Source organism: Argopecten irradians, chromosome 15 (genome assembly GCF_041381155.1).
Source record: "Argopecten irradians isolate NY chromosome 15, Ai_NY, whole genome shotgun sequence".
Taxonomy (NCBI): Eukaryota; Metazoa; Mollusca; class Bivalvia; order Pectinida; family Pectinidae; genus Argopecten; species Argopecten irradians.
Genome location: NC_091148.1, coordinates 34,507,497 through 34,531,725, shown reverse-complemented (window position 1 = coordinate 34,531,725; position 24,229 = coordinate 34,507,497). Strand labels below are relative to the sequence as shown.

General features: G+C 34.6%; 1 protein-coding gene across 3 annotated transcripts in view; it reads right to left on the bottom strand.

Moving 5' to 3' along the window:
• The window catches only part of LOC138308506 (protein hunchback-like), a 102,818-nt gene that overhangs the window by 39,352 nt on the left and 39,237 nt on the right, over window positions 1-24,229 (bottom strand). For 2 of the 3 annotated variants that reach the window (XM_069249512.1, XM_069249513.1), the window contains one exon: window positions 15,216-15,387. In XM_069249512.1, coding sequence (XP_069105613.1) covers window positions 15,216-15,387 — 172 coding nt within the window. Of the gene's footprint in view, window positions 1-7,473; window positions 8,008-15,215; window positions 15,388-24,229 lie in introns of those variants that run through there. The other variant, XM_069249515.1, reaches the window with a different exon arrangement.

Sequence of the window (24,229 nt, the reverse complement as noted above, 5' to 3'; positions counted from 1 at the left end):
GTCTTATTTTTATTCCCGTTTTCCTATATCTTTAGCTATATTTTCTTATTGTTTCAAATCACTTATTAGACATTGTATTTAATTATTATCCCACATTATTAGAATCCTTAGATTATTTCTTTAATTTAACCATTGTTAGAGAGAGAGAGAGAGAGAGAGGGGTCAAAAGGCCTTTTTATTTTTCTGAACTTCTACAAAAATATGACATAATTTCCAGCAAACACATGTTACAATACATTTGCCGGTTAATCATCTTTATATATGGCTTTTTGTTGTATTTAACCAGAAATATTTTCTGAAATAGTCAAGTATGTAGGTGGAATAGTGAATTGAGTTAATTCTGTGATTGTATTAATGAGGGACAACCAAGTCCTTATAGCAATCCCAGAATCCCTCAGTAAACCCCTGATAATGTAGACTTTGGACAACCAAGTCCTTATAGCAATCCCAGAATCCCTCAGTAAACCCCTGATAATGTAGACTTTGGACAACCAAGTCCTTATAGCAATCCCAGAATCCCTCAGTAAACCCCTGATAATGTAGACTTTGGACAACCAAGTCCTTATAGCAATCCCAGAATCCCTCAGTAAACCCCTGATAATGTAGACTTTGGACAACCAAGTCCTTATAGCAATCCCAGAATCCCTCAGTAAACCCCTGATAATGTAGACTTTGGACAACCAAGTCCTTATAGCAATCCCAGAATCCCTCAGTAAACCCCTGATAATGTAGACTTTGGACAACCAAGTCCTTATAGCAATCCCAGAATCCCTCAGTAAACCCCTGATAATGTAGACTTTGGACAACCAAGTCCTTATAGCAATCCCAGAATCCCTCAGTAAACCCCTGATAATGTAGACTTTGGACAACCAAGTCCTTATAGCAATCCCAGAATCCCTCAGTAAACCCCTGATAATGTAGCCTTTATCTTTTCTCCTAGTATTGATTAGTTAGCGTTAAGCAGATGATATCTTTTCATGTTATTCCAATGGTTGCTACAAAACATGGCATTGTCGATAATGATCTCATCCATGTTGGTCCAAACTGACCAGTGGTCACTCTAATCATATTTCAGGCCTTGCCAACTTAACTTTGTTACCACCGGACTCTTCATTATACCTCACTTCATACAAACCTTACGCGATAAAATCAGAATGCTCTCTTATTGCTGTTTTCGTAAAGACTTAACAGTTTTTTTACTTTAAGACATTAATCTTTTACAAACATTGATAATGTTTTAAATACTTGCTTGTTTTTTTTTTTTTTTTTTTTTTTTTTTGCAAGCTGACTAAAAGTTCAACAGCTGGGTCAAGTGCAATAGTGACCAGTGCCCATGGTCAAGCTGGCCAGAGTAATTTCCATTTTCGTTCTGATCGTCATGGAAACCGGAAAATATTCATTGCAATCAAGACTAGTTACTGGAATATAATAATTAACATTTCTAAAAAGGAAGAAATACTAAACCACAGATAATATTCGTGGTAATTACCATAGAAACGAGAGCCTAGATGGTCAGCAGCTTACCAACACTTTCCTTCAATGGTCAAGGATTTCAACGTTCATGAGATAAAATTGTGTTTACTGTTATTGAGGTTTTCACTGAAGCGTTGCAAAGATCAAAATCATTTTTTCAAAATCTTTGGTTCTGCTCCTATTAAAGCTTTTGTTTAATTTTTGCAAGGATTGGGTTTTTTTGTTTTTTTTTAATTCTTTGATTTTCCTGTTATTGAAGTTTTCATTTGAATATTGCAAGAAATAAAATTATTTTTCAACTATTTTAAATACTTTCAGAAAATGTTTTTATGGAAGGACAAATCATCAGAACTCCAAGATCAAAAATGTTTCTATGTATGAAAACTTTCAAAATTGAAAACTATATCATATCTCTCCTTTTAAAATCAACTGAATGAAAACAAGAAAAGGGAGTATTTAATAACGTTGAAAAAAGCCATCATAAACTTCTTTAACATATCTCTTGTTTATTCTGTAAATCTGCATATATTGTAAGTGGAATATTTCACTCATACATTTGTTCTCTCTGATACTAATTTTTTGGGGTATAACTGTCAGTTCTGAATACTTGACTTTTTTTCCAAAATCCACAGCCATCTACCCAGTAAAGGATATGATTAGAAATAGCCATTATTCATTTTCATATTTATCTCAATCAATCACAATCTGAATCAGTGAAATTTTATTATTTTATACGTAGAAATAAACACATTACTATCGCACAAACAATAATCTATAATGTGAATTGTTGCATTCAAGAAAAGCCTATTTCAATGAAAGACATTATCTTTAGTTCGATATTTCTGTACTAAATCAATTATTATACTAAAATGTTAACTAATATTAATTCAATATGAAATTAACATTTAAATTACATGTATAAAATTAATTAATTTCAATTTGGTACAATGACCGTGCTGCTAAATTAAGTCAGTTATCAGGATTGTTTAATATAAAATCAAGCCTAAAATTTCTTACCTTGTTTGTTTTAACAATACACAGGTTTTCTTTTGTTATAGATGAACTTTTGACATGTAAAGCTGGATGATAATCAAAATATATTGTATATTTCCTTCCTGTTTGTAGTGAAATAACATTGAACCTGCAGGGCCGGTAGTGTCATTGTTTTAATACACATCACTAGTCAACATAAATCACTATATAAAGCCTAAACTAAGCGCTATACGAGTACTGAAAAACATGTATTTAAGTGGTGATTTTATTTTGACCAATCAAGGGAATCATGCATACAAGTGCTTTAAAACCTTGTATTTTGGTGGACATCTTATTCTCATCAATGTGAAAAGTACTGTACAAACCTATATTTTAGTGGTGATATTGATTTTTTTTTAAATTTGCATATTACAAAGTTATCTGCCCCTGTTAGTAAGCATTAATTTCTATGTTTTTATGCACAGTGTCAAATAAAACCTAACATCATTCACAAATTAATAACAATTAATGACTATTAAAACTCACAAGGGCAGATAACTCCGTAATATTCAAAGAATAAAAAGAAGCTAATTTGTTACATATTTCAGATATATACACATAAAAATTCTTTACACAAATTATATTATGCTTTATGATTTTGTTTCTAGAAAATATGTCCAAAACTTCCAAATTCCCAAAGGGGAGATAATCTTTTCTCTAGAAATATCCAGCCCTCTTATCATAGCTGTTATGCACAAAGAGGAAGGGGAGACAATCTCATTCTGGATGACTAAAAAGTTCAAAGATCATGTATGGAGATCATTATAGAATCCATATCCTTTATATATCGAATCAGTCACTTTGCCTGCCATGTTGTTGGAATTCCATCTGGTTATAAATAATCTGTTCACTTTGATTTGTTGGTAAAATGATTAATGTGTGTTGATTGGTTAATTGTTGTTGATGATGTCATGTTTGTAAGGGGTGCCAGTGAGGAATTATTACAAACAAATTATCATTAGATAAGCCCTGAGAAGTCCAAAGGTGGGTTTTTTTTTTGGTAGTCGGGCATTATTCTCAGAAATTACAAAAGGCGGTGGCATAGCAGAAACCATAAGGCTAGAAAGCTGCAAATGTTTTGAAGGTGCTGTGATATTCATGGACTAGTATAAGCAATTTATATAAGTCTTCATATAAGGTGATATTCATGGAAGTGCATGAGCTAAAATGCAGTTTCTACTTCATCAATTTATCAAATTCAATTTAACAAGATTAAACTCAGATTTGTTTAACTTTTCTTTAATGAAGGGTATGTAGTCTCTCATCGACAAATGTAAATTAAATGTTTAAATGTCAAACCATATCTTTGTAGAATTTTTCTTTTGTTTTGTCATTGGGTTTCTACTTATTGTTATGGTAATTAGGTGATAACCCTGTTGTTAGTTACTTCTTACATTCTCTATAGATACCATCTACAGTTAGGTGGGCCACAAAATATTAACTCCCATTTTACATGTCCAGTTAGATAGGAACAACTGGTCCTAATGCACTTTCTCTGACCACTGTCCACTGGGAATTCATTTGACTGACCACTGGTCAAATTTCATGAAGATTGATAGCATATTCTTGCTGATCAAGTCCAGCACTAACAGCCCTATATGATTGAAAATTACATCCCTCTGGCCACAGGAAAAAATGGCTACTGTGGAAAACAGGACAGAGAACAAATAGGAAAAAAATTATGGAAAAATTAATATCTAAAATCCTTAATGGGATGATAATATCACATCCTACAGACAAATCTTCAAAAAAAAAAAAAAAAAAAATCTCAATCAACTTATTTAGCTCCAACTTAAAAAAATATTTTTTTTTTTAATTCCTTAGCCATGAAATAAGTGATTTTTTTCGCCATCCTTAATTCCTTAGCCATGAAATAAGTGAGTTTTTACTCGCCATCCTCTAATTTCTAACCATGTACAATAAAAAAAGTCTTCGCTCACTCACAATCTCCCTCCCATGGTCAGTGTTACAGTCTGAAATATTATCTTTTCTCCATTCACTATTTCATAGGGCACATAATCATAGCTCTGTTTATTTCCTACTCCTAAATCCCTGAATCAGATGAGAAAGCTTGGCTGACTAATACACATACAATCTACAAATTCCAAGGTCATGGCCAAATAGCCATGTTTTTATTTCCCTGAAAATGGAAATTAAGAAAATAAAATACTCAGGATTGACAGGACCTGACTAATTCAGTTTACACCCACTAAAAACGGAGCTTGGTCAAATTGAACTTTGACCTCTGGAAAAACTACCCGAAGGTTGGTATCTGTATATCTACACAAACATAGAGTGGTCAGCCCACATCTCTGTATGTTCTGTAGTGAGGTCATGTGGTACATTAATCACAGGTCAACAGATATACCAATCCCTAATAAAACACCTTTATTTTAATTCATTACGTAGAACACCTACTTCACATGCTGGGTTACGTATGTGTTTAGGGGCTTATCTCACCTATTGTTACATATCCTCTAAAATCAATAGGGTTTTTTTAATTAGTAATTTGAGTATATTTGTAACTTGATGGTTAAGACACTCTTGTGTAATTAACTGTTTGTCAAAACAATAAAGAGGTGAACTAGGTTCATCAATATTATTTAATTCAATTAATCTTATGTTACATCAATCATTACATGTAAATATATCCAGGTAAAAATTTGGCCTAATCTACATATCGTCAAAAATCAATGAGAGTACTTTAATATATCAGACCCTCCCCTGTGTATTATTTGTGTTACACATAGAAGGCAACATAACTTTGGTGTTTTGTACCCTTAGTTATTGGTCAAAATACTACTGAGGTTAACTAGGTTAAACTCAATTAAATACTTCCTTATTTATCAACTGGACATAGTACAGTACAATGCACAGTAGAACCTTGTTAGTCTGGACACTTTGGTTTGTGTGTACAGTAGAACCTTGTTAGTCTAGACACTTTGGTTTGGTTTGTGTACAGTAGAACCTTGTTAGTCTGGACACTTTGGTTTGAGTGTACAGTAGAACCTTGTTAGTCTGGACACTTTGGTTTGAGTGTACAGTAGAACCTTGTTAGTCTGGACACTTTGGTTTGAGTGTACAGTAGAACCTTGTTAGTCTGGACACTTTGGTTTGTGTGTACAGTAGAACCTTGTTAGTCTGGACACTTTGGTTTGTGTGTACAGTAGAACCTTGTTAGTCTGGACACTTTGGTTTGAGTGTACAGTAGAACCTTGTTAGTCTGGACACTTTGGTTTGAGTGTACAGTAGAACCTTGTTAGTCTGGACACTTTGGTTTGTGTGTACAGTAGAACCTTGTTAGTCTGGACACTTTGGTTTGTGTGTACAGTAGAACCTTGTTAGTCTGGACACTTTGGTTTGTGTGTACAGTAGAACCTTGTTAGTCTGGACACTTTGGTTTGAGTGTACAGTAGAACCTTGTTAGTCTGGACACTTTGGTTTGTGTGTACAGTAGAACCTTGTTAGTCTGGACACTTTGGTTTGCGTGTACAGTAGAACCTTGTAAGTTTGGACACTTTGGTTTGTGTATACAGTAGAACCTTGTTAGTCTGAACACTTTGGTTTGTGTGTACAACAAAACCTTGTAAGTCTGGAGACTTTGGTTTGTGTGTACAGTAGAACCTTGTTAGTCTGGACACTTTGGTTTGTGTGTACAGTAGAACCTTGTTAGTCTGGACACTTTGGTTTGAGTGTACAGTAGAACCTTGTTAGTCTGGACACTTCGGTTTGAGTGTGCAGTAGAACCTTTTTAGTCTGGACACTTTGGTTTGTGTGTACAGTAGAACCTTGTTAGTCTGGACACTTTGGTTTGTGTGTACAGTAGAACCTTTTTAGTCTGGACACCTTGGTTTGAGTGTACAGCAGAACCTTGTTAGTCTGGACACTTTGTGTGCAAAATATAACCTTGTTAGCTTTGAGACTTTCCATCTTTCCAGCGTCAGGTTTGATTGAAATCGTGCAAAATATCTTTTCTTTATGCTGTTTTCCTTCCCAACTGCATACCTTAATTGTGCAAATAATCTTATTTTCACAATATGATAAATTTGAACACCATGTCGGTCTTATCAACCATTCTCATCTCACAGATTTAAACAAACAATTTAGGGAACAAAGTCTCCTAATATTTAAGACAAGAAAATTTTTTTTTTTTTAAAAGTGCAAAAAATATATAAAACAAACAAATAAAAAACAAAATGAAAACATATAAAAAAAAAAATAGAAAAAAGATAGCAGAGAGATGAAGAGAGCTTTTTTCAAAAAAGATTTTGTAGATTATTTGTTGTACTTTTAAAGTTTTTTATTTATTTTTTTTTTTATTTTTCCCCTATAATTTGTGGCATATGTTCAATTCAAATCAAAATTCATTCTCTAGAAATATTTCTGCTTGACTATGTCAGCATCTTTCTTCCCTTAAATCTAAAACATATTCTTTTTATAAATTGTTCTGCTTGACCATGTCAGCATCTCTCTGGGAATGAATCTCTATTATTGACTCTAAACATTGCTTTGATTTTCCATGTTAACCTGTCATCACTCCATTTACCAGTGAAATCAACATTGTTATGGTGGACACAGAAAAATAGTAACATCATAGCCGCAAATAAGGATAATAACATATTCACGTTAATACTGGTACACAGTTCTTCTCCTAAAACATGTCAGCAAACATCACATACGGGGTATCAAAAGTAATGGTAAATGACTTAGACAAATTCTAGTGATGGGATAACAGAACACAAATTAAATGAAATCTAAATAATAATTGATAAGTTGATGGATAATTAAAAAAAAATAATTTAGTTAATTTCCAAAAAGATAAACAAATAAATAAAGAAATAAATAAATGGATGAAAATATAAAAGAAAAAAACAGATAAGCAAGAATTTAGGCTGAAAGTCAATCAGAGAACACCTAAAATATCATGTAACATTATGTAATAGATCAGAACTTGTAATTATGACAAACCTCTGTCCACTGTGCATTAGGCCCTGTCCGTTCTGCATCAAACCTTTCCCATCCGAATGCATCTTGAGGCTGGGTCAGTATAACACTGGTCACTACCGGTCAAGGGATTAAAATAGTCTGTTGTTGTTGTTACCATTCAGGAAAACTTACTAATACACATATTATTACTAGGTGTTTGTCCATCACAGACCATTCAGCTGTTTATAAACGTCCCAGAGAGAAAGCCAAGATACAAGGCTGGTCAAGCTTGGCCGGAGAAATGGTCAAGGTTTTTTTTAGATATAAGATGTTTCACTATGTAGAAACTTGATACTAGCAGTGGTAGTAGTAGTCTAGTGTGTATGTGTGTAGGCAATCATCACATCAACTTTATCTATTAGTATGGCTTATAGCGTAAACCAATGTTTTATCACAGGTTATGTAAACATGACTGCCCGTCGACTGACCAAGGACTGACCAAAACACAACACTGTCATATGTCCGTTCACCAGAACTCACTACCTGTTTAGTTACCAAGAAAACGCATCAAGTCTTATTTCCAGATATTTTCATGCAAACAATTATGTCTCTAGTGTCCAGTGGTCATTCAAAGGTTGGAGGTCAAGCTGAAGTGTGGCCGATAATATAGCTTGTCTGCCATTGGTCAGTAAGGGCGAGAGAAACACCTCCTCTAATATCATCGGCAGTCAATAGGACTGCAGTGACAGCTATACAGGAGGTGCTAACATCGTTAATATAGACAGCCAGTGAAATCTGTATCAGCTACAATTATTGTTTTATATTCCCTTTCACCAATCTTTTCTCACCTTGACTAAATCCTTTTCACATTGCCCTACCACTCCTTTTATTCTGGTAACAGAAACCCTATCATTATTTTATTCCACTATTTGTTTTACATACCTTAGATAATTATTCACTAGAAGTAGAACTGAAATAACTACACCGAATACTGCATTATAACTATTTTCCACATTTTTACCTGTTTTATAACGCTTTAAAACTGTCCCTTCAGTAATTTTTATTTAATATCTAAAGCAAACAGAAAACCTAATTAGTCATAAAAGACATTATCCTGTAATTAGCAGTCATTACTTGGCTATATTTCACCAATGACCTAGTTTTTCCTTTGGTTAACGAACCAACTTTTCTATATATGAGTTGTTATTATAGTCAACGTCTACAATTCTGATGAAAAATCAGAAAACAATATCAACGAAGAATTCCAAAGACGGGAGATCTCAGTGCAGGTAGATATCCACAGCATTATAGATCTAAAACTTCTTGCTTGAGCAGCAATTATATCATTAATCATTTTAAAAGCGGAAATAATGTTGCTTTCTAACAGAGATGAAAATGGAAAATCTTGAAAAAAGGTGATACATTGCATTTACCTTTTCGGAAAATAATATGAAATTACGTGAACCAGGAAGCTATATTCTGAAAGTCGATGAGGCTGAAATATTAGACAATCGAGTGAATATTTTCTTTTTTTTAATGAAAAAATTATTAAAACATATGTGGAGATAACTTTTTTTTATATATTCAATCAGTAGATAATTGTTTTATTTTAAATTATAGATCAATTGTTAGGTCTTTATATATCACAGAATTATCTGGTTTTCATTTTATACAGTTCACATCCTTTTTCCACAAAGTATGACATAATGCTAATGAAGAAATTATTATCAATATACTCTCACACAAGAACAAACAAATAAGTATAATGGTAAAACACTAAATAATTCTTTAAAATATCAAATCGCATTCTAAAAATAACCACTAAAATTCCATCCATGACAATTTATTTTAAAATATATATTTTTTTTTAAGTGGAAAAAAAAAGAAAGCTTTTTGATTCTGTTTTAATCAATTTAATTATGATCCATAAATGAACGAATATTTCCAATTATCTTAGTTGTCATTTCGGAAAGTGTGCTTCCTCATACCATTCAATGAGGACTTGTGCCAGACACCAAATTTTACAGCCAGTGCACACGAATATTTTTGAAGCATTATTATTAGATATTCTGGTTTATGGCTATTAGCCACTGCCGCCACAAATATTCTTGACCACTGCCCAGCGTGAAGTGACCACTGCCTCCCTTGAGTTGACCATCAGCCATTTGATGACGCTGTATTGGTCAGCGTGCTGAACAACAAAAGAGATAATTAAAGTTGACCCAGCGGTCACACGAGCCACCTTTATTTTTACAGACTGAATGTTAAAACACCTGTCATTTGACCTCCACACAGGCGTTTTACCTGACCACTGGTCAAGCCAGGTGACCCTTGTGGTCACTTTTACACAAAGTGACATGTGTTTCATTATGATTCTGTGTAGATATTAGCAGTTCTTGTCCGTTACGTTGTGGTGCCAGTCTCCTTTGTGTCAGTCGGCTGTTGGTTTTTTTTGCCCTTTGTACTTATCAAACGTGTTAAACAGTAGTTGAGTTCATGAAGGTTTTGTCATAAACATCATACATATTTATCATTTGTATTTCATACCTTAATTATCAATACCATGTATGTATAATGGAACTCATTGACCCCTGAAGACACATTTAGATTCTTCTAAATCAAAGCTTACACCAGTCCATTATGATATTTCAGTGATGGAGGAGATCATTTTGGCTCATATTTCTCAAATTTGTGATTTTTTTTTTTTTATCTAAGTTTGTTTTTCCTGAAAATTGTACTTTAACTCTTAAAGTAAAACAGAAAATGTTCATACCTCCATGTCTTTTTTTCATGAAAATATTTTTCAAAGAAGGTTACTGTGTATTTCCCAGGGCTTTTATGTATGTTTATGTTGTATATTAGTTGTATGCCAATGTTTTGTATTTCCCAGGACTTTTATGTATGTTTATGTTGTATAATAGTTGTATGCCAATGTTTTGTATTTCCCAGGGCTTTTATGTATGTTTATGTTGTATAATAGTTGTATGCCAATGTTTTGTATTTCCCAGGGCTTTTATGTATGTTTATGTTGTATAATAGTTGTATGCCAATGTTTTGTATTTCCCAGGGCTTTTATGTATGTTTATGTTGTATAATAGTTGTATGCCAATGTTTTGTATTTCCCAGGGCTTTTATGTATGTTTATGTTGTATAATAGTTGTATGCCAATGTTTTGTATTTCCCAGGGCTTTTATGTATGTTTATGTTGTATAATAGTTGTATGCCAATGTTTTGTATTTCCCAGGGCTTTTATGTATGTTTATGTTGTATAATAGTTGTATGCCAATGTTTTGTATTTCCCAGGGCTTTTATGTATGTTTATGTTGTATAATAGTTGTATGCCAATGTTTTGTATTTCCCAGGGCTTTTATGTATGTTTATGTTGTATAATAGTTGTATGCCAATGTTTTGTATTTCCCAGGGCTTTTATGTATGTTTATGTTGTATAATAGTTGTATGCCAATGTTTTATATTTCCCAGGGCTTTTATGTATGTTTATGTTGTATAATAGTTGTATGCCAATGTTTTGTATTTCCCAGGGCTTTTATGTATGTTTATGTTGTATAATAGTTGTATGCAATGTTTTGTATTCCAGGCTTTTATGTATGTTTTGTTGTATAATAGTTGTATGCCAATGTTTTGTATTTCCCAGGGCTTTTATGTATGTATGTTTATGTTGTATAATAGTTGTATGCCAATGTTTTGTATTTCCCAGGGCTTTTATGTATGTTTATGTTGTTTAATAGTTGTATGCCAATGTTTTGTATTTCCCAGGGCTTTTATGTATGTTTATGTTGTATAATAGTTGTATGCCAATGTTTTGTATTTCCCAGGGCTTTTATGTATGTTTATGTTGTATAATAGTTGTATGCCAATGTTTTGTATTTCCCAGGGCTTTTATGTATGTTTATGTTGTATAATAGTTGTATGCCAATGTTTTGTATTTCCCAGGGCTTTTATGTATGTTTATGTTGTATAATAGTTGTATGCCAATGTTTTATATTTCCCAGGACTTTTATGTATGTTTATGTTGTATAATAGTTGTATGCCAATGTTTTGTATTTCCCAGGACTTTTATGTATGTTTATGTTGTATAAATAGTTGTATGCCAATGTTACTGTGTATTTCCCAGGGCTTTTATGTATGTTTATGTTGTATAATAGTTGTATGCCAATGTTTTGTATTTCCCAGGGCTTTTATGTATGTTTATGTTGTATAATAGTTGTATGCCAATGTTTTGTATTTCCCAGGGCTTTTATGTATGTTTATGTTGTATAATAGTTGTATGCCAATGTTTTGTATTTCCCAGGACTTTTATGTATGTTTATGTTGTATAATAGTTGTATGCCAATGTTTTGTATTCCCAGGGCTTTTATGTATGTTTATGTTGTATAATAGTTGTATGCCAATGTTTTATATTTCCCAGGACTTTTATGTATGTTTATGTTGTATAATAGTTGTATGCCAATGTTTTGTATTTCCCAGGACTTTTATGTATGTTTATGTTGTATAATAGTTGTATGCCAATGTTTTGTATTTCCCAGGACTTTTATGTATGTTTAGGTTGTTTAATAGTTGTATGCCAATGTTTTATATTTCCCAGGACTTTTATGTATGTTTATGTTGTATATTAGTTGTATGCCAATGTTTTGTATTTCCCAGGACTTTTATGTATGTTTATGTTGTATAATAGTTGTATGCCAATGTTTTATATTTCCCAGGACTTTTATGTATGTTTATGTTGTATAATAGTTGTATGCCAATGTTTTGTATTTCCCAGGGCTTTTATGTATGTTTATGTTGTATAATAGTTGTATGCCAATGTTTTGTATTTCCCAGGGCTTTTATGTATGTTTATGTTGTATAATAGTTGTATGCCAATGTTTTGTATTTCCCAGGACTTTTATGTATGTTTATGTTGTATAATAGTTGTATGCCAATGTTTTGTATTTCCCAGGGCTTTTATGTATGTTTATGTTGTATAATAGTTGTATGCCAATGTTTTGTATTTCCCAGGGGTTTTGTATTTCCCAGGGCTTTTATGTATGTTTATGTTGTATAATAGTTGTATGCCAATGTTTTGTATTTCCCAGGGCTTTTATGTATGTTTATGTTGTATAATAGTTGTATGCCAATGTTTTGTATTTCCCAGGGCTTTTATGTATGTTTATGTTGTATAATAGTTGTATGCCAATGTTTTGTATTTCCCAGGGCTTTTATGTATGTTTATGTTGTATAATAGTTGTATGCCAATGTTTTGTATTTCCCAGGACTTTTATGTATGTTTATGTTGTATAATAGTTGTATGCCAATGTTTTGTCTTGTCATATCATGAAATATTTTTTATTTGCCCTTTAAAATGTATGTCTTAATATTGACATCTCATAAGAGTTTATCCTGTAAATATTGAACATTCATTCTATAAAATATTAAATAAATACACTGCAAGATGATGTTTTTTTGTATTCTGTGAAATTTCTTACTAAAACACTTAGTAAACCTTTGAACAGGATTTAATCTATTTTTTTCCATAGATTGTATAACCTGCATGATTTTATAAGACTTCAAAATTTATCTATATGTTAAAAGATCATTTATGTTCTATAGAAAGAACTATAGAACAACTCATATACTTACATGATAATTCTTTACTTTGAGATATGAATGACAATAAGGCTTTATTTTTGTTACATCAAAAACTTTTTTTATCTCGTAGATAAGAACTTTTTTTATCTCGTAGATAAGATATTTAGACTTCTATTTTTAAGAGATTATCAGCTGTTATTTCACACACCAGATGTGATGTTTCCTCAACCAAGTAAGGTTACATAAAGTGCTCTTTATAAATATAGGGTCAAAAGGTCAAGTAGTGCAATTTTTACCTTTTATAGAAAATCTAGGTCAAAATCAGAACTATCGAGTTGTTTCAACTTTCTTTTTTCTTATTTGGCTAAATTATTGTTAACGGCCAACTACTTTTCCGAAACTGCTTTTTATGTTTAAAATGGGAATGTAAAACGAGATTGATAATTTTGTAGAATCGTAAAAGTTACTACACGTATCATCACCTTCCGAATAATTTGATTAAAATAAATAAAATGTTAATTTTCCTCTCAAGGGTTATACTATGTTTCCCGCCGTCGTCCTAAATACAGCGTGGTAGTTTACTATCATTGGCAAGATGGCAAAACAGCAAAATGACTCTCCACTTTTATCATATATTACGCAGGAAATCTTACATATGGTATGGTTGGTGTTGTGACTTAGGCCATCAATATCTATTTTCTGATATAACTAATGTTTTTAAGAAACCTTTATGTTTTGCTCCAGAAAGGTAGTGGACCTTTAAGGACTTTTACAACATTAACAGTCATACTGTTATTTCAATTAATTCTGATTAAACTACAATAAAATCCCTATAACTCGAACAGCAAGAGACAAGATCATAGTTCCAAGAATACAGGGTATTTGACTCATCCCAGGTTATCATTGACAGTCAAAATGTCGGGTCTCAAAATATGACAAACAATGTATGACATTTTGATAACTGTGATTTTCAGCATTTTGGATTTTTATCTGAGTGGTTTTTTATAGCAATATCAAATTGGAAAAAAATGTAATACATAAAGTGACTTTTGAAAATTTCTCAAGGGACAAACACCTGTTCGACGAATACATGGTTAGATACATTTTTGTTCGAGGAAAAGGTGTATTCGATGAATAGCTGTTCAAGCTATCCAGGGTTTTGTTACATGAAACAAATATAGCCACAGTTCGGGAATCAGTTTGATGAATAGGGGGTATTTGAGGAATGCAGGTCCTAGAAGGGTTATACTGTAATAATCTTAATTGTATACATATTTATATCTATATATATTACATTAAGCAACCTTTATAAGAATATCTTTTTAAGTTGATTGAACTTCACATCTTTCCAGATTTAAAATCAAATTCAATTTTCACAAGCAATTATATCTGAAACGCTTATATAAGCGTTTAACTGACAAAAAAAAGCAAAATGACGTTAACCTGGAAATTTAGTCTGTCAGAATATTTTGTGATTTTAATTGCTAAAGGAATTAAATTTAAAAATTTCATAATCTGAATACAAGGGACATGTGACCGTAGCCATGTCCCAATAAAGCAAGAAAATATTATCAATGTGAACTGGCTACAGTATTTGATCCATGGAGAGAGGCTATATAAATGTGTTTAGTTTCTAGTTATATATTTTATTGTTTTTTTTTTCTATGTTTTTCTTGGTCTCCCTATTTTTATGTCATCTTCACCAAAACATTTTATTTTTGTTTTTTTCTTTTACCAGGTTAGATTTCCCAAATTTTTTGGTTTACAAATACGTATAAACATTTGCTGTTGTCTATCATTTTAACAGAATTAATCACAAAATGATGGAAAATGACTCCATTTATCTTTAAATGATACAGAAAAAAGCTTTCAAATTTACCAATTTAAGCTTATTTGAATATTATAAACAGGCGCAACATCGTTTTATTTGCACGAAGGAGAGTCACTACTTTTGCGATGATTAGTTTTCAGATTAGATACAAATTTTAATTCCGTTTCTTTGCTAAAACTCCACAAATGTCTATTAATTTTTTTTCATTTATTTCCCCATTCAATAGCAATGAAGCATCTAACAATGCTATCACATGCTTTTTGTATGGGTTGGTTTTTAATCACATTTTCCCCTTTGTGCTGGCCCCACCAGACATTTAAATTTGGTCATAAAACATGAACACAACACTTGATCTGGTGACCCCTACCTTTTTATTGCGCCTCCTAAATCGTGGATAGATTCGCTGCAATCTTCTGCTCCATTATAATCAGGCTCATCCCCCTGCATCTTCTCCCGACCTTTGACCTCACAAAACAGCTCCTGTGAATGGCCACTATCTGTTGGCGGGTCACAGTGACCGTTGGGGGTGTCATCCTCGACTGGAAATAAAAATGATGTACATAATTAGGGAGGCCTTTCATCAACTACAGATGTTTTTAAGTGAAGGTGATGGGCATTATCTTGATATGAGATATTCCTTCATTCTACTGGGAGGTCCCCAAAGGGGACTTTTTTTTTTAATATGATAAAAAAGGATTTTTTTTCTTCTTTTTTTCTTCTTCACATATCACATTAAAACAAGTAATTGTTGATTTTGTTGGAATTAATGAATTACTTTAAGAAATACATCTTTTATTTTCTTGTTGTTTATTTTCTTGTATTCATTATTTTTTTTTTATTTTTTTATTTTTTTTTTTTACATATCAATTTTTTGCCATGAAAAGCTAGGGCTATTTTCTTTCCTTTATTCTGTTAATATTATTATTGTTTTTGTAGAAATCAAGTCTGATTTGTTTTTTGTATATGTCCAGACATATAATAAAATCTACTCAACAGATGAAAAGAGACCTGTCCATTTTGTGTAATATCAAGCATGATTACAGCTTTGATGGTCGTTACCTGTACCTTAGCGCATTACGCTCATTGTTAAAACTGGCAATTTGACATGCAAATACATTATTCCTATAGAACTACCCGAGTGAAAAACCCGGAGTGCAAATGTCAAAATCCAATTATAAAAATCCCTGATAACAATGTTTGTCTCACGCAATCGGCTGAAAAGGAAAATGGTTTTCGTGTAACATGGAAAGTGTAATAATAGTGGGACAAATGGACACGAAAGAGACCAGTTGGTACACAATAGATTCCCTCACCTAATCCACCCACCGCTATTTCACTTAATCAGGGTCAGACCCGGGTTTGATGGCTTTTTATGTCAAGCCTTTTAGTCTCTAATGTGTTATTATGTCACCTGGTCAGCTGGTCATCAAAAACTGACCAGTGTCATCATTATACAGAAAACTGACCAGTGTCATCATTATACAGAAAACTGACCAGTGTCATCATTATACAGAATACTGACAAGTGTCATCATTATACAGAAAACTGACCAGTGTCATCATTATACAGAAAACTGACCAGTGTCATCATTATACAGAAAACTGACCAGTGTCATCATTATACAGAAAACTGACCAGTGTCATCATTATACAGAAAACTGACCAGTGTCATCATTATACAGAAAACTGACCAGTGTCATCATTATACAGAAAACTGACCAGTGTCATCATTATACAGAAAACTGACCAGTGTCATCATTATACAGAAAACTGACCAGTGTCATCATTATACAGAAACTGACCAGTGTCATCATTATACAGAAAACTGACCAGTGTCATCATTATACAGAAAACTGACCAGTGTCATCATTATACAGAAAACTGACCAGTGTCATCATTATACAGAAAACTGACCAGTGTCATCATTATACAGAAAACTGACCAGTGTCATCATTATACAGAAAACTGACCAGTGTCATCATTATACAGAAAACTGACCAGTGTCATCATTATACAGAAAACTGACCAGTGTCATCATTATACAGAAAACTGACCAGTGTCATCATTACAGAAAACTGCCATCATCATTATACAGAAAACTGACCAGTGTCATCATTATACAGAAAACTGACCAGTGTCATCATTATACAGAAAACTGACCAGTGTCATCATTATACAGAAAACTGACCAGTGTCATCATTATACAGAAAACTGACCAGTGTCATCATTATACAGAAAACTGACCAGTGTCATCATTATACAGAAAACTGACCATGTCATCATACGAATACCAGTGTCATCATTATACAGAAAACTGACCAGTGTCATCATTATACAGAAAACTGACCAGTGTCATCATTATACAGAAAACTGACCAGTGTCATCATTATACAGAAACTGACCATGCATCATATACAGAAAACTGACCAGTGTCATCATTATACAGAAAACTGACCAGTGTCATCATTATACAGAAAACTGACCAGTGTCATCATTATACAGAAAACTGACCAGTGTCATCATTATACAGAAAACTGACCAGTGTCATGAAAACTGACCAGTGTCATCATTATACAGAAAACTGACCAGTGTCATCATTATACAGAAAACTGACCAGTGTCATCATTATACAGAAAACTGACCAGTGTCATCATTATACAGAAAACTGACCAGTGTCATCATTATACAGAAAACTGACCAGTGTCATCATACATTGCATACAGAAAACTGACCAGTGTCATCATTATACAGAAAACTGACCAGTGTCATCATTATACAGAAAACTGACCAGTGTCATCATTATACAGAAAACTGACCAGTGCTCATCATTATACAGAAAACTGACCAGTGTCATCATTATACAGAAAACTGACCAGTGTCATCATTATACAGAAAACTGACCAGTGTCATCATTATACAGAAAACTGACCAGTGTCATCATTATACAGAAAACTGACCAGTGTCATCATTATACAGAAAACTGACCAGTGTCATCATTATATACAGAAAACTGACCAGTGTCATCATTATACAGAAAACTGACCAGTGTCATCATTATACAGAAAACTGACCAGTGTCATCATTATACAGAAAACTGACCAGTGTCATCATATACAGAAAACTGACCAGTGTCATCATTATACAGAAAACTGACCAGTGTCATCATAACAGAAAACTGACCATTTATACAGAAAACTGACCAGTGTCATCATTATACAGAAAACTGACCAGTGTCATCATTATACAGAAAACTGACCAGTGTCATCATTATACAGAAAACTGACCAGTGTCATCATTATACAGAAAACTGACCAGTGTCATCATTATACAGAAAACTGACAGTGTCATCATTATACAGAAAACTGACCAGTGTCATCATTATACAGAAAACTGACCAGTGTCATCATTATACAGAAAACTGACCAGTGTCATCATTATACAGAAAACTGACCAGTGTCATCATTATACAGAAAACTGACCAGTGTCATCATTATACAGAAAACTGACCAGTGTCATCATTATACAGAAAACTGACCAGTGTCATCATTATACAGAAAACTGACCAGTGTCATCATTATACAGAAAACTGACCAGTGTCATCATTATACAGAAAACTGACCAGTGTCATCATTATACAGAAAACTGACCAGTGTCATCATTATACAGAAAACTGACCAGTGTCATCATTATACAGAAAACTGACCATGTCATCATTATACAGAAAACTGACCAGTGTCATCATTATACAGAAAACTGACCAGTGTCATCATTATACAGAAAACTGACCAGTGTCATCATTATACAGAAAACTGACCAGTGTCATCATTATACAGAAAACTGACCAGTGTCATCATTATACAGAAAACTGACCAGTGTCATCATTATACAGAAAACTGACAGTGTCATCTTAAACTGACCAGTGTCATCATTATACAGAAAACTGACCAGTGTCATCATTATACAGAAAACTGACCAGTGTCATTTCATTATACAGAAAACTGACCAGTGTCATCATTATACAGAAAACTGACCAGTGTCATCATTATACAGAAAACTGACCAGTGTCATCATTATACAGAACTACAGTGACCAGTGTCATCATTATACAGAAAACTGACCAGTGTCATCATTATACAGAAAACTGACCAGTGTCATCATTATACAGAAAACTGACCAGTGTCATCATTATACAGAAAACTGACCAGTGTCATCATTATACAGAAAAACTGACCAGTGCCATCATTATACAGAAAACTGACCAGTGTCATCATTATACATAAATTGTACAGTGTCATCATTATACAAAAGTCTGACCAGTGTCATCATTATAAGAAAACTGACCAGTGTCATCATTATACATTAAAACTGACCATGTCATCATTATACAGAAAACTGTAACATGTCATCATTACAAATCTCCATGTCACATTATTAAGGTACAGTTCACACCCATAAGTCAGGTGCAAGTCACAGTAAGGTAACATACACCCTTAAGTCTGCATGTCAAAGTAAGGTAACATACACCCTTAAGTCTCCATGTCACAGTAAGGTAACATACACCCTTAAGTCTCCATGTCACTGTAAGGTAACACACACCCTTAAGTCTCCATGTCACATTAAGGTAACACACATCCTTAAGTCTCCATGTCACAGTAAGGTAACATACAACCCTTAAGTCTGACCATGTCACAGTAAGGTACACACACACCATGTCATTAAGTCTGAAGTCTCCATGTCACAGTAAGGTAACATACACCCTTAAGTCTCCATGTCACAGTAAGGTAACATACACCCTTAAGTCTCCATGTCACAGTAAGGTAACATACACCCTTAAGTCTCCATGTCACAGTAAGGTAACACACACCCTTAAGTCTCCATGTCACAGTAAGGTAACATACACCCTTAAGTCTGCATTTCACAGTAAGGTAACACACACCCTTAAGTCTCCATGTCACAGTAAGGTAACATACACCCTTAAGTCTCCATGTCACAGTAAGGTAACATACACCCTTAAGTCTCCATGTCACAGTAAGGTAACATACACCCTTAAGTCTCCATGTCACAGTAAGGTAACATACACCCTTAAGTCTCCATGTCACAGTAAGGTAACATACACCCTTAAGTCTGCATGTCACAGTGTAACAACACCCTTAAGTCTCCATGTTACGTAAGGTAACATACACCCTTAAGTCTCCATGTCACAGTAAGGTAACATACACCCTTAAGTCTCCATGTCACAGTAAGGTAACATACACCCTTAAGTCTGCATGTCACAGTAAGGTAACATACACCCTTAAGTCTGCATGTCACAGTAAGGTAACATACACCCTTAAGTCTCCATGTCACAGTAAGGTAACATACACCCTTAAGTCTCCATGTCACAGTAAGGTAACATACACCCTTAAGTCTCCATGTCACAGTAAGGTAACATACACCCTTAAGTCTGCATGTCACAGTAAGGTAACATACACCCTTAAGTCTGCATGTCACAGTAAGGTAACATACACCCTTAAGTCTCCATGTCACAGTAAGGTAACATACACCCTTAAGTCTGCATGTCACAGTAAGGTAACATACACCCTTAAGTCTGCATGTCACAGTAAGGTAACATACACCCTTAAGTCTCCATGTCACAGTAAGGTAACATACACCCTTAAGTCTGCATGTCACAGTAAGGTAACATACACCCTTAAGTCTGCATGTCACAGTAAGGTAACATACACACTTAAGTCTCCATGTCACAGTAAGGTAACATACACCCTTAAGTCTCCATGTCACAGTAAGGTAACATACACCCTTAAGTCTCCATGTCACAGTAAGGTAACATACACCCTTAAGTCTCCATGTCACAGTAAGGTAACATACACCCTTAAGTCTGCATGTCACAGTAAGGTAACATACACCCTTAAGTCTCCATGTCACAGTAAGGTAACATACACCCTTAAGTCTCCATGTCACAGTAAGGTAACATACACCCTTAAGTCTCCATGTCACAGTAAGGTAACATACACCCTTAAGTCTCCATGTCACAGTAAGGTAACATACACCCTTAAGTCTCCATGTCACAGTAAGGTAACATACACCCTTAAGTCTCCATGTCACAGTAAGGTAACATACACCCTTAAGTCTTCGTGTCACAGTAAGGTAACATACACCCTTAAGTCTCCATGTCACAGTAAGGTAACATACACCCTTAAGTCTCCATGTCACAGTAAGGTAACATACACCCTTAAGTCTGCATGTCACAGTAAGGTAACATACACCCTTAAGTCTCCATGTCACAGTAAGGTAACATACACCCTTAAGTCTCCATGTCACAGTAAGGTAACATACACCCTTAAGTCTGCATGTCACAGTAAGGTAACATACACCCTTAAGTCTGCATGTCACAGTAAGGTAACATACACCCTTAAGTCTCCATGTCACAGTAAGGTAACATACACCCTTAAGTCTCCATGTCACAGTAAGGTAACATACACCCTTAAGTCTCAATGTCACAGTAAGGTAACATACACCCTTAAGTCTCCATGTCACAGTAAGGTAACATACACCCTTAAGTCTCCATGTCACAGTAAGGTAACATACACCCTTAAGTCTCCATGTCACAGTAAGGTAACATACACCCTTAAGTCTCCATGTCACAGTAAGGTAACATACACCCTTAAGTCTCCATGTCACAGTAAGGTAACATACACCCTTAAGTCTCCATGTCACAGTAAGGTAACATACACCCTTAAGTCTGCATGTCACAGTAAGGTAACATACACCCTTAAGTCTCCATGTCACAGTAAGGTAACATACACCCTTAAGTCTGCATGTCACAGTAAGGTAGCATACACCCTTAAGTCTGCATGTCACAGTTAGGTAACATACACCCTTAAGTCTCCATGTCACAGTAAGGTAACATACACCCTTAAGTCTGCATGTCACAGTAAGGTAACATACACCCTTAAGTCTCCATGTCACAGTAAGGTAACATACACCCTTAAGTCTCCATGTCACAGTAAGGTAACATACACCCTTAAGTCTCCATGTCACAGTAAGGTAACATACACCCTTAAGTCTCCATGTCACAGTAAGGTAACATACACCCTTAAGTCTCCATGTCACAGTAAGGTAACATACACCCTTAAGTCTGCATGTCACAGTAAGGTAACATACACCCTTAAGTCTCCATGTCACAGTAAGGTAACATACACCCTTAAGTCTGCATGTCACAGTAAGGTAACATACACCCTTAAGTCTCCATGTCACAGTAAGTAACATACACCCTTAAGTCTCCATGTCACAGTAAGGTAACATACACCCTTAAGTCTCCATGTCACAGTAAGGTAACATACACCCTTAAGTCTGCATGTCACAGTAAGGTAACATACACCCTTAAGTCTCCATGTCACAGTAAGGTAACATACACCCTTAAGTCTGCATGTCACAGTAAGGTAACATACACCCTTAAGTCTCCATGTCACAGTAAGGTAACATACACCCTTAAGTCTGCATGTCACAGTAAGGTAACATACACCCTTAAGTCTCCATGTCACAGTAAGGTAACATACACCCTTAAGTCTCCATGTCACAGTAAGGTAACATACACCCTTAAGTCTCCATGTCACAGTAAGGTAACATACACCCTTAAGTCTGCATGTCACAGTAAGGTAACATACACCCTTAAGTCTCCATGTCACAGTAAGGTAACATACACCCTTAAGTCTGCATGTCACAGTAAGGTAACATACACCCTTAAGTCTCCATGTCACAGTAAGGTAACATACACCCTTAAGTCTCCATGTCACAGTAAGGTAACATACACCCTTAAGTCTCCATGTCACGGTAAGGTAACATACACCCTTAAGTCTGCATGTCACAGTAAGGTAACATACACCCTTAAGTCTCCATGTCACAGTAAGGTAACATACATCCTTAAGTCTGCATGTCACAGTAAGGTAACATACACCCTTAAGTCTCCATGTCACAGTACGGTAACATACACCCTTAAGTCTCCATGTCACAGTAAGGTAACATACACCCTTAAGTCTGCATGTCACAGTAAGGTAACATACACCCTTAAGTCTCCATGTCACAGTAAGGTAACATACACCCTTAAGTCTTCGTGTCACAGATAGGTAACATACACCCTTAAGTCTGCATGTCACAGTAAGGTAACATACACCCTTAAGTCTCCATGTCACAGTAAGGTAACATACACCCTTAAGTCTGCATGTCACAGTAATGTAACATACACCCTTAAGTCTCCATGTCACAGTAAGGTAACATACACCCTTAAGTCTCCATGTCACAGTAAGGTAACATACACCCTTAAGTCTCCATGTCACAGTAAGGTAATATACACCCTTAAGTCTGCATGTCACAGTAAGATAACATACACCCTTACTTCTGCATGTCACAGTTAGGTAACACACACCCTTAAGTCTGCATGTCACAGTAAGGTAACATACACCCTTAAGTCTCCATGTCACAGTAAGGTAACATACACCCTTAAGTCTCCATGTCACAGTAAGGTAACATACACCCTTAAGTCTCCATGTCACAGTAAGGTAACATACACCCTTAAGTCTCCATGTCACAGTAAGGTAACATACACCCTTAAGTCTCCATGTCACAGTAAGGTAACATACACCCTTAAGTCTCCATGTCACAGTAAGGTAACATACACCCTTAAGTCTCCATGTCACAGTAAGGTAACATACACCCTTAAGTCTCCATGTCACAGTAAGGTAACATACACCCTTAAGTCTTGCATGTCACAGTAAGGTAACATACACCCTTAAGTCTGCATGTCACAGTAAGGTAAACATACACCCTTAAGTCTCCATGTCACAGTAAGGTAACATACACCCTTAAGTCTGCCATGTCACAGTAAGGTAACATACACCCTTAAGTCTGCATGTCACAGTAAGGTAACATACACCCTTAAGTCTCCATGTCACAGTAAGGTAACATACACCCTTAAGTCTCCATGTCACTGTAAGGTAACACACACCCTTAAGTCTCCATGTCACATTAAGGTAACACACATCCTTAAGTCTCCATGTCACAGTAAGGTGACATACATCCTCAAGTCTCCATGTCACAGTAAGGTAACATACACCCTTAAGTCTCCATGTCACTGTAAGGTAATATACACTCTTAAGTCTGCATGTCACAGTAAGGTAACATACTGCATGTCACAGTAAGGTAACATACACCCTTAAGTCTTCGTGTCACAGATAGGTAACACACACCCTTAAGTCTGCAAGTCACAGTAAGGTAACATACACCCTTAAGTCTCCATGTCACGGTAAGGTAACATACACCCTTAAGTCCCCATGTCACAGTAAGGTAACATACACCCTTAAGTCTCCATGTCACAGTAAGTTAATAA